Raw genomic sequence first — 11,679 nt, 5'->3', positions numbered from 1 at the left:
GCTACAACAAAACTAAATCTACTTGAGTGTGAACAAGATGGAAATTTTCTGTAATAAATGCGCTTCGGAATTTGTTCTTTTTTATGAGACATAAGAAATGTAGATTTTGTTTTACACAGCGGTTGTTGTTTTGCTGGAGTTTTTTATAGGTTCTCTGATGTCCATTTGTTGTTAACACTGCCAGATTTATCATACACGGGATCTGACATTGGACCATTGGTGATGTCGATACCTGACTGAAATATTTTACAATAATTGTTTCATTTAAAAACATGGCAGGTTTTGAGCTTGACGTCACCTATGGTCATTTCTTTAATAACTATATTCCTTATAATTACAAATAAATAAAAAGATATGATTATATATATGTGTATTCAATAAATAAGGCATAATTAAAAACAACTTTTACAACAAACAAATCCATTGTGAGCAATAGAACGATTATCTAGTCAATATTAAATGGAAGCACAGTCACAACACAGACAGATTGAAACATTCGATGCACCAAAGATATGTCGAGATGTTGTCTCTTCATGGCATACGTCATAAAATAACCAGGGGTAGCATCAAAGCATAGATGAATAACGGAAAGACGGCACGAGCAGCGCTGGCCGCCATATTGTCACTATAATAATACTCATCGTCATAATTCTCTGCGGCGGTTGGAGCGACATCTGTATCCGGGATTAGAGAATGGTGAACATCCGGGTCTTTGGAAAATAAAGTGATAGTTTTTCCACGAAAAGGATCGACGGTTCTGGTCGAATCAAGCGGTTCGTCATCATCATCTACAAATTAAAAAGAAAAGTTGGGTTTGAAAGACTATATTTTATTTAAGTGGGTTATTTTATTCAACAAAATGGTCGTTAATTTAAAGTACGTTGGTATGCATAAATTATTTTCTTTTTAAATGAGTGCACTTTTCATATCTATTCATGATAGTAAAAACAAAGATTTCAAACTTACCACAACCGAAGTAATATTTTGGGATGCAAAAGATTCTGCCATTAAAACAACGGCATTTATCGCAATCAGAGCGTATCCAGTACCCATGTGGAACGTGTCTACAGGCCTTGTACTCCATATGATACTGGCAGTATCTCCCGATGAAAAACCTTTAAAAAAAACCAAACCAGGGTTTTTAACGTGTGTGTAGATGATAATTAAACAATAAAATGTAAGTATTCAAATATTAGAACGATCCAAGTTGACTAACCCCACAGTTGTCGATTTCTTGTATAGGATTATTAAAATTTCATTTTAAAATCAAAACAAGAAAAGTATTGGCAGCAACTCCCTTCAAATTCTGCAACTGTTATTTTTCACCAAAATAAGAAATGTACAAGAATCACTTACTCTGGGCATTTACAAAAGCTTCCAAGGACGCATATGCCACCATTCTTGCAACATGACACTGCTTTGGGTGTGTCTGTGGAAAAAAAGGAAACTAAAATAAACAGACGCTAAAACTTGCTAGTGGACATGGCCTTAACCGATATCCTCAATATACATAAAGTAAGGAACAAACTTTAACGGTTGGGGAAAGGATATACCGGTATAAGCTTTGTTAACCGAGACTCGGACAGAGCTTAACCACAGGAAATATCATATGAAATGTTTCTCATCATCACTCAATTGTTATCATAAGTTTTTCTAAACAATTTTTGAGCGTCACACCAAACGCTTTTATTGCCTCTAAGCTGACGTTCGCTGTTCAATTGAACGTAACTGTGTGCGCTGAAAGTGAGAATTGAAAACAAATGGCTAGTTAGGTATAATGTTAATCACACAGTAAACAGTTTTTCTCTTTATTTCCTCAATCTTTATTCGTCCATTTTATGTTGTACCATTATTCTATCTTAATTTTTACCTTGATTCTTTAAACCCTTTTTTAATTCAAGACTAGTTTCCGATTCATCGATTGGAATATAATTGTGTTTTTTTTTTCTAAACTTGAGATGTTCACTTTTTAGTTTTATTTTAGATAAAGCGTGAAATTTGGAAGTTTCACAAAAGAATAGGTAAACAAGGTTTATCTTATTCAATGGTTTTTTCTTCAAACAAAATGATCTTTCTGTTGATTTTTAAATTTTCATTTCTCTATCTAAGTTCATATAAACCCACATGGATAACAAAGTGACAGAGGTTTGGCCAGTGGAGGGGTGAAGTGTTTGATTGGAAGGTTGCACGGAAATTGTTATTTACTTTGTTATTTCAATTGTCTAAATCTTTTAAAGAAAAAATGACCCATTTTCACCCTATCAAAGTACTGTACATTCTACGGAGAACAGTCAAAGTTGTTTATCTCTTTTTTTTTTTTTTATCTTTATCCTCTCCTAAATAGCCATTCTTACATCATAATTAACCTCTCAATGGAATATTTTATACAAATTCGTAAATACATTTTTTTCGGCAAAAAAAAATTCTACGAATAAATTAAATACATTGGATTGATTTTAAACACATGGAATAGAAACAGTCCCACCCCAACTCCAGTCAATCGATAGGTTTTTTTATGTTTTCTGGTTTAGTCAGTATGGAATACCTTTCGCGAATTTTGTAGATGAGCAGATAAAAACATCATAAATAGGATGGAGGGCAGACACGCGAATTGCTTAATTTGCGAAGAACGTTATCATTTGTTTGTTGGTTTCTTTGTTAATGAAGATAGTGTCTATTTTGTTTGTCAATTTTTATCGCTCCCTCCGCGCAGGACAAAAAGAAATGTTACCCTCACTGACCACCACCATTTCCTGGCTACCTGGCCGCGTTATTGCCTGTGATAATCTCTCAGTTTGACGAATTTGGTAGCAGCGAGTTTTTATAGAAACTGAAATATCTCTGAAGTCATATTTGAGGGGCTTAAACAGGATTTATTTGCGGAATAAGAATCAATTGATAAAGCTGTTAATGGGTCTATAAAGGATAAAAAAGACAAAGGATTTTGAGTGTTTGAATTACTTAAGTCTTTATTTTGAGATACAAGAAAATCCACTTGCAGAAAAAACACGGGTTTTGAAATAAAGAGGGAGTATACAAACTGTGAAAAGGTATTTGGGTGATAATGACTGGACGTGTACAGTTCAACGGACTCCCTGGGGGTGCTAATGTTATTAACTAATTAACAAAACTATACACTTTTTATAGGGCTTCAAGGAGAGAGAGAGAGAGAGAGAGAGAGAGAGAGAGAGAGAGAGAGAGAGAGAGAGAGATGAAATACTTACTTAAACTCAAGACATCGTAGATACTGTTCAGTGTTAATATCCTGCAAGAGGAAAAACAACTGTTTTCAATATTTGAAATATTTTTTTATATCTAAGAATTATAAGATTTTCAATGATATAATAAAAACATCTTCTTTTCCATTACGACTGACAGTACTGGTTTCAGAAATGTAGTGTTCATCCAGTCTATCCAATTTTGTCGTGCATAAATAATGACATTAGAATAAACACTTGGAAGTTCATTACATATAATAATTTTCAAAAAGATCATTATAAAGATCTCAGTTAGAATCAAATTTCTATAGACATTTAAAAAATCTAGAGATAGGGACAGAGAGTTTACAACAGAACCAGGTAGTACATGTACAATCAGACTTCCTATATTCTCGTTAATCAACATTGTATCAATATTGAAATCATGATCATAATTATCATTTATGTATAGTTACATTTTTTTTCTACTGTGTCTTTGTTTCCTAAGTACAAATTAAAAACAAAATATGAAAATAAGAATCACTTACACTATCAGGCAAAGAGTATCCATCTTCTTCAGCTTTCTTAGAATGTATGTAACATCGGCCTCCTTGTAAGAGTTAAAACCTTTAATCTTAAGCCCCGCCCCTTTTAAGCATGTTTTTACAATGTGTTGACACTCAGCGGCAAGTAACAAAGTACTCCTAATTACAATGACTTATAAAAGGTTGACGACCACTAAATACACCCACCCCTTCGTTGTGGCATTTTAACAGTTTATGAAACTCAGTCAAAATTATATTGGTATTATAACTCCCTCCTCATTATATCGTTAATTGCGCTTACGACGATCAGTAAAGTTTAATCCTTAACCAGCTAAAAACCAAAATTACAATAAGTATGATCAATAATAATAATCTTTTTTTCATTCGTTACCTACCCCACTCCCGTCAGATAACGACATACAGAGCAAATGTTTTATAATGGATGCTATCCATATTTATATGTTTTTTTTTTAATCTGAGAGGACACGCGTTCCGTACTCCGCAGCTGTAAGTAATAAGTACATCTTTTTAACATTTAATTTATTTCTGTTTCATTGTCTATAGTCAAGATAGTCCATTATATTTGAATTAAACTGCCGTATATTTCTTTCTTTTTTATTGCTTTTTACATCTTAAGATGTTTATTACGTTTTGTTGTATATTAGCATGGTTCATAGATCTATATATATATTTAAATCACAAATAAAACGTAAATCACTTATCAATTACATGTGTATGACTAGATCTGAATATTATGATATATTATACATTGTATTAACATTAGTCATAAACTGTTACGGATCTACATAAATAATATATTAATACTATTTATCAAATACACGAATAATAGCTAGATATGCATATTATACATTACCATATACTTTTTTTATGTAACTTGGCCTATTATACAAGGAGAGGATATAAATAGGGTATTCCTGTTGTCCCAATCCTATTGAATTTATTCAATAAAATATATTTAAAAAAATCAAAATCTGCATAATATAAACATGAGCACATGAGTCAGTTTAAAAAAAGTGCTAGCTAGTAATAAAAATTTTGTGTGAAAAAAATGAAGACTTTTTTTTAGCATCGAATGAATTAAACTATTACAAGTCTTTTCCACAAACGTTTGCCTAACAGCAATGGGTAATGGTTAAATGGGTAATAGTCTGAATAATAATACCAAGGAAGCTACTTCGTTAAATATTTTTAAGAAATCACTACAGAGCAATTATACAAAACCTCCTAAGTATTTTTCTTTTGGTAAAAGATTCTTAAATATCATTCATACGAAATTAAGGCATAATTGTGTTCTCAATTGTGATCTTTATCGGTGTAACATAATAGCCAACCCAATGTGTTCATGTGGAAGTTTAGAAGATGCACATCACTTGTTCTTCGTTTGTAAAAAATATTCATTATTCAGACAATCATTTATGTATAATCTTTTATCACTGAACTTTTTGGATATAATTGATGTACATTTGTTACTTTGGGGTGACAAAACTTTATCTTATGATGAAAACATAAAAATATTTAAAGAAGTTCATACATTTATACAAAAGTGTGGTAGATTTATCTAAGTTTTTAAATTATTTGCATAACTTTCTTATCCATCCTAATTCTAATTATAGATTTAAAACTAATGATTTATTTGTATTTCATTACATGTTCTATAACTGTTATCAATGTTAACTGGCATTGTATGGCACTGTAATATATTATGTACAAGGAAAGGACATTCTAAGTTTTTGGAACTTGTGTCCAATCCTTTTGGCATTAGTCAATAAAATATGTTCAACTCAATGGGTAACTTTGTACATTAACACTGTAAAAATATTACATTACAACTAAGGTGATGAAAATATATTGTCACTCAAATACAAATGGGCGGAGCTTATTTTCCCGGCATGACATTCCATTCGGAGATTGTCGCTGATCAGAAGATTGGATATTGTCCTCTCTTTCATATACATTTATACATTCTGCATTTAAATTAAGACAAAGTAAATTCTCGCGCATGTATTAAAAATTATTATTTAGTGTTTACAGTGACTTATATGTCCAATGGGCCGGGTGTTTGATTTATGTAATTGTATACTACTCAGTTGTAAAAGATGTAACACATGTCACTATAATAAATAAATAATGAATGAATGTATATTCAGTGTCAAAAATGGTTTCACTGAAAATCGTTGTTGTAATAAGACTTTAACATGATAATTGAGGTACAGCAAGATATAAAAAGTAGGATTATACACCACAGTGTTTACATAGGAGAACCGATTTTTTTACTATAAATATTTTACTATAAATGTATTCAGAATTGTTTATTATCAACGCCAGGCGTTAAAATATTTATACAATATATACCTACTAAAATGCTAGGATATGAATAGTTAATTATGTTTTAAAATTTATTATATCACATTTCATTTTTTATTATTTCCATTGAGTTGCACAACTGGACTGATATATCCCACCCCGTATCCTACATAATTTGTAATATATTATTGTTCAAAAGTGACGATAGGTCCGATGGGTAGGGTGTACTTCATTAAAAAATATACTGTCAATAACATATTATGTATATTTACACATACAATTATGCACAAATAATTGAAATAAGTAAATTACTTACTGTACACATATTTCGAATGGTTGGAGGGTTGATGATGACATAAGTAATTTAAATCTTAAAGAATTAGGGTTCTGGGATAAAACTTATTAAACAGCTGGTTTGATTTGAACATATTTTATTGTATATATAATATACAAAGGGTTCGAACACAAGTTCTTGCAACTTACTAGGTTCTCACCCAATTACAAGTAATTTGCAATTGTCATAAAACATGGTACATATGTACATGTATATACACATATATTGAAAAAAAATGGTAAAGAACAAAATAGTATACTTATCTAAATCTGCGAGAATTGATTATAAAGTTCTGCACAGCTGTGAAAATTCTAACATTAGTTTTATAATCTAGGTTGTCATTACCCCATAGTAAAGTATGCGAATCTATAATACCTAAATTTTGTATTTGGAATAGTTCATTAAATTATTAAACAGCTTTATGTAAAGCACTACATTCCAAAACGCAGTGATGTTCATCGTCAATCTAATTATATTTACGAACTTCTCTTGGTATATTATTTCAGTTTCTACATGAAGGTGATGGTTTGTAGTTCTATATTTAACGAAGAAAGTAGGCGCGTACGATGTAGATTCAGCATGAATCTGGTTGCACAGGGAGGATGAAAATTTCATCGATTAATTTTGCACCATTTCGAATTAAAATCGTTCGTTGGTTTCCTTGGGACGTGAAATTCGAAGAAAAATGTTCGAAATGCAAAAGGTTTTATCATAACATGGGTCTGAATATAGCAACACGACGCATTATGAAAAATCCTACTTATTTATACAACTGTTTTTAAATGATTTTATTCAACAAAATTTAAAGTGATTACCCACAATACATTAAAAATATGATTAAAAATATCCCAGCAATTGAACGTTAGAAAAATTTTACGAGTCGATCGTGAATTCTGGCAGGGATTTTCCCTTATGACGTTAAAATAACATATTTTGTTGTTATTGAAATTGATCAGTGGTTAGAGCACCAGGTCTTTTGCAACCATATATAGAACTCGGCTTTATAGGTTGAGCGTTCGATACCACCAAAACATAAGGCATTAATATTATTTTTTCTTGTATTGTTTGCTAAAATAATAAAACTGAATATGGTTATAGAAATAAGCTTTTGCAAACTTGCATGATTAAATTATCAAATAGATTTAAATGGACAAACTTGAAATGTGAAATTTTATTTTACGAATAAACCAAAGGGCATTTGCACTATTTTTTTTAGTTACAACGTTTGCGTCTCAAGATGAATGTGAAGGACTCTATGACAGGTACACAGCAACTAACTCACTCTCTCTCTCTCTCTCTCTCTTAATGTAAATAGTAAATGTGAATGTTGGAAAAGTTGTATCTTATCAGTATAAAATCCACAATTTACACCCCTCAAATGGCTAGCCGAGGACACCCACCCACCTCAGCACATACACACACGCGCACACATTGACAAATCAAGATTTTATCTGATCTAGTGTAAAAATGTAATGATTATTCATAAAAGGGTAGTTCGTATACATTAGGATCGGGCTCGTGGTTCAGAAATTCTATTATGGCGGTGGTTTGAAACAAGTATCAACAAGAAGACGATGGATTTATGTTTTAATGCACTTGCTTAGATATGTATGTAAAAGTGGGGTTACTATGAGTTCATTGATTTAACATCTACCTAAATGCATGCAATTACGACGACATAGGCAAAAGCAATTTGTAATGTAAACAAGCCTTTAACTGTTCAACAGTTCAACATGGTCAGTGACACTTTCATTAAAATCCAAGCAGAAAGATGGATTCGGTTAAATAATTGGAAAACTCACACAACAGAGTCTCTTTATTTTTTTTAGGTCACTTTGAAAGTTTAACACCTTGAAATGTAGATCTTTGAAACAAACATGAAGTTGACAACGGATGTGTTGGCATCAGCGAGCATAAAAAGAAAAAAGCCATGGCCAAGGATTATATGGGTTGGTGAGGTGAGTCAGTCAAAATTTATTAAAGGGCATGTCAAAATGACAACACTATGTATTTAACATTTGGAATATTACAGGACACTGTCTCACATCACATGTTTTGGCTCAGTATTACATTGATATCAGTTATAACCTTTAAAAATTCACACTTACATTTGTAATTTGGAGAAAATATTGAATGAAATGGTAATAAGACGAAAAGGTCAACAACAAGAAAACTTTAAGTGGTGTGGTGAATAATTGTCCACTAATTTTATATAAAAATATTCATGTCAGAATCCCAGGGCTCAAAGTTGCAGCTAAGTAGGTTGCATATGTGACTTAAATTCAGGTTTTGCGACTTTAATTAAAATCCAGTCACCATATGACGACCAAAAATATCCGTCTGGTTCATTTTCAAAAATGTTACAGCGGGTTAAAAAATCTTTCAAAATGAACAAAATGGTGGACTTTTTAAACAATGCTGCATGTTTCAGTCCTATATTAATATATACAAAGAAGAGACTTCGTCCAAGAAAGTTTTATATGCAAACCTAAATATGTTTGATAATGTTTACGAGACTTTAACATAACGAGAAGGTAAACTTATTTTGTTACGCCAATGTGAAAGAACTTCGTACGAGTTATTCATTTTACATGTATGTATCGACTCAAAACAATGTACAGTTTTGGAGATTTAGTAGACTTGTCTCCCAAGAATCAATGTAAAAGAAAACTTCTAGTCCCAGAAAATATTGTAATAATGAGTATGATGTGTCATTTTTCATTGGATGGATGGGAATTTTTTTTGGGGGGGGGGCAGACGTGAAACAGCAGATAAAAACCTTTTCAACAATGCACTTCTTTCATTATTTTTTACAGTATTTTTAATGAGAGAAAATATGCAAATATCTTAATGCTTTATAAAGTTTTACTTCTGGCGACCTGAATTTGAAAATGGCGAGTTAAATTCAAAGTAGGTTGCCATTTGGCGACTTTGTCCAAAAGTCTACTTTGAGCCCTGATATGTATATAATATCACACTCTAATTTTGATATCAGACCTGAGATTGGCCACTTGTCTAATACATGAGAACTGACACAAATGTAACTTTCCTCAAAAAATATACCTGTCTTGAATGCCAATTCACTTAATATGCCATATGAATACTTTTTCTGTTGAAACTTTCATAGAGTTTTATTTCTTGTAACGAGGATGTTTAAAATATTTTGTAGGAGTATGAAAGTCTTCTTCTTTTGGATGAAGAAAATCATCGAATCAGTGTTTTGTACGTTCCATCTGGAAAAACCAAGAAGAGAGTTGCCAAATTATCTCCTTTAATACTGCATACTCTGCAAGTTCAAAGCACAAAAAATGGTATGTATGCTAGTGAACATTTGAAAATTTCCCAGGAATGAAAGAACTATATGTGCGGAATAAAGTGTTTTTATGCCCCAAAATTTAAAGTTATGAACAGAGCTTTAGAAATTTGCTAAAAGATAGGTTAACACATATCTAGTTCAGGTTTATAAAGATAAATTGTCTAATCAAAGTCATAATAGAAATATGATGTGTTAATAATGACTAAATGAGCTAATTTCACAAAAAGTATGTATTTTAGCCAAATATGGGGCATTTCCTATCAGTTTTATGAAAAGGAAACATCGAGGGCATGCTTGCTATAACATCATTTTTTGATATGACATGCAAAATAATATGAACAATAATATATGTAAAACTGGTTTTGGAGCATCGTTGCGCTCTATACCTCCATACTTGATTATGAAGAAAAAATTACAAAATTTTCATTCTTTTGTAAAAATGTGGCAAATATGGCCCATATATATGATGTCATAGGAGCATGAGGAATGATCGGTGTTGTAAAACTTTTAGATTTTTTTAACCAGCATATTAAGTTTTACGTTTTATCAAAATATCTTCTTGATATGATGTTTTCAGCTCACCTGAACCAAAGGTTCAAGTGAGCTTTTCTGATCACCCATTGTCCATCTGTCTGTCTGTAAACTTTGCACATTTTTGACTTCTTCTTAAAAAACCACTAGGCCAATTTTAACTAAACTTGGTACAAAGCATCCTTATAGGAAGGGGGTTCCAAATTTTTAGAATAGAGGGCTAAACCGGCTAAACCCTTTTTTAAAGGGTGATAAATGTGAAACAGTGAGTATTGGGTGTGTGTCTTTAAAAATCTTCTTCTCAAGAACCGGCCACTGCACCAGAAATGCCAATATTTACAAAAAAGCTTGAATATATAGTGAAGATTCTAAATTATATAAACCGTGACCTCCGGACCAAAACTGGGGCCCCAGGTGAGGTTCGAAGTTTAACATAGAAATGCATAGGAAAAATGTTTAAAAATCTTCTTCTCAAGAACCGCTGCATCAGAAATGCCAATATTTACACAAAAGCTTGTATACATAGTGAAGATTCTAAATTGTAAAAATTGTGACCCCCGGACCAAAACTGTGGCCCCAGAAAGGGGTTGAAAGTTTAACATAGAAATGCATAGGAAAAATGTATAAAAATCTTCTTCTCAAGAACCGCTGCTTCAGAAATGCCAATATTTACACAAAGCTTGTATACATAGTGAAGATTCTAAATTGTAAAAATTGTGACCCCCGGACCAAAACTGGGGCCCCAGGTGGGGTTCAAAGTTTAACATAGAAGTTTATTGGGGAAATGTTTAAAAAGAACTACATTGCTACCACTTTTGAAATTACTACGCAAACATTCTCAAATAGTCTAGATTCTAATTTGTTAAAGCCAACTCCCGGACCAATACTGTGGCCCCAGAAAGGGGTTGAAAGTTTAAAATAGAAATAGCATATGCTATGAAATAGAATTTACAAGGAACTTTTGTTCAGGTGAGCGATGTGGTCCATGGGGCTCTTGTTTTCAAATTTATAAAACACAGGGACAGAAATTAGACCTTATCGCATATAGTTCTTTGATGATTTATCCTGTAATGTAATATATCAGTTTGTAAAAATTGAACTACATGTATGTAGACCTCTCACAACATTGTGGATACTGTATGAGAGTTGCACTGTGATTGTATACATTTTATAAAGTATAAGCATGTTGAACTGGAAATTTAAAATATAAAAAAGTGCAGATTTGTGTTAAACTTTACGGGTAAATGTGAGTGAATTAGTGGGACAATTAAACCAACTTTCTTCACAATTAAATCATGCGGTGTTGTTCTCTGTGATACCACTGAGCCAAAGTTTGATGTTTACTTGATTGTGTCATTGTGTAAGATAAAAAATATAAAATAATTATGTCATTTCACAACATAAAAGCAAAAAAATGTCCAGATATTTAAA

The 11,679-nt window shown here is 31.9% G+C and overlaps 2 protein-coding genes across 3 annotated transcripts in view; one reads left to right on the top strand and one right to left on the bottom strand.

The window, feature by feature from the left end:
- Positions 1-355: 355 nt before the first annotated feature.
- LOC128167494 (teratocarcinoma-derived growth factor 1-like) lies at positions 356-3,838 on the bottom strand. Its single transcript, XM_052833250.1, has 5 exons — positions 3,746-3,838; positions 3,225-3,265; positions 1,357-1,429; positions 967-1,115; positions 356-788 (listed from the first exon to the last, which is right to left on the bottom strand). Exons 1-5 carry the CDS (start codon positions 3,766-3,768, stop codon positions 544-546), a joined length of 531 nt encoding a protein of 176 aa, XP_052689210.1. The 5' UTR covers positions 3,769-3,838; the 3' UTR covers positions 356-543.
- A 4,090-nt stretch (positions 3,839-7,928) lies between these two features.
- Positions 7,929-11,679, top strand: part of LOC128167287 (ciliogenesis and planar polarity effector 1-like) — a 44,121-nt gene continuing 40,370 nt past the window's right edge. For both annotated transcript variants that reach the window (XM_052832907.1, XM_052832906.1), the window contains exons 1-3: positions 7,929-8,009; positions 8,231-8,359; positions 9,571-9,712. In XM_052832907.1, the coding sequence (XP_052688867.1) occupies positions 8,279-8,359; positions 9,571-9,712 (223 nt within the window). In that variant the 5' untranslated portion in view covers positions 7,929-8,009; positions 8,231-8,278. The remainder of the gene's footprint in view (positions 8,010-8,230; positions 8,360-9,570; positions 9,713-11,679) is intronic.

Source organism: Crassostrea angulata, chromosome 10 (genome assembly GCF_025612915.1).
Source record: "Crassostrea angulata isolate pt1a10 chromosome 10, ASM2561291v2, whole genome shotgun sequence".
NCBI lineage: Eukaryota > Metazoa > Mollusca > Bivalvia > Ostreida > Ostreidae > Magallana > Magallana angulata.
The sequence above is the reverse complement of the archived record's forward strand: the minus strand, read 5'-3'. Positions and strand labels throughout refer to the sequence as shown.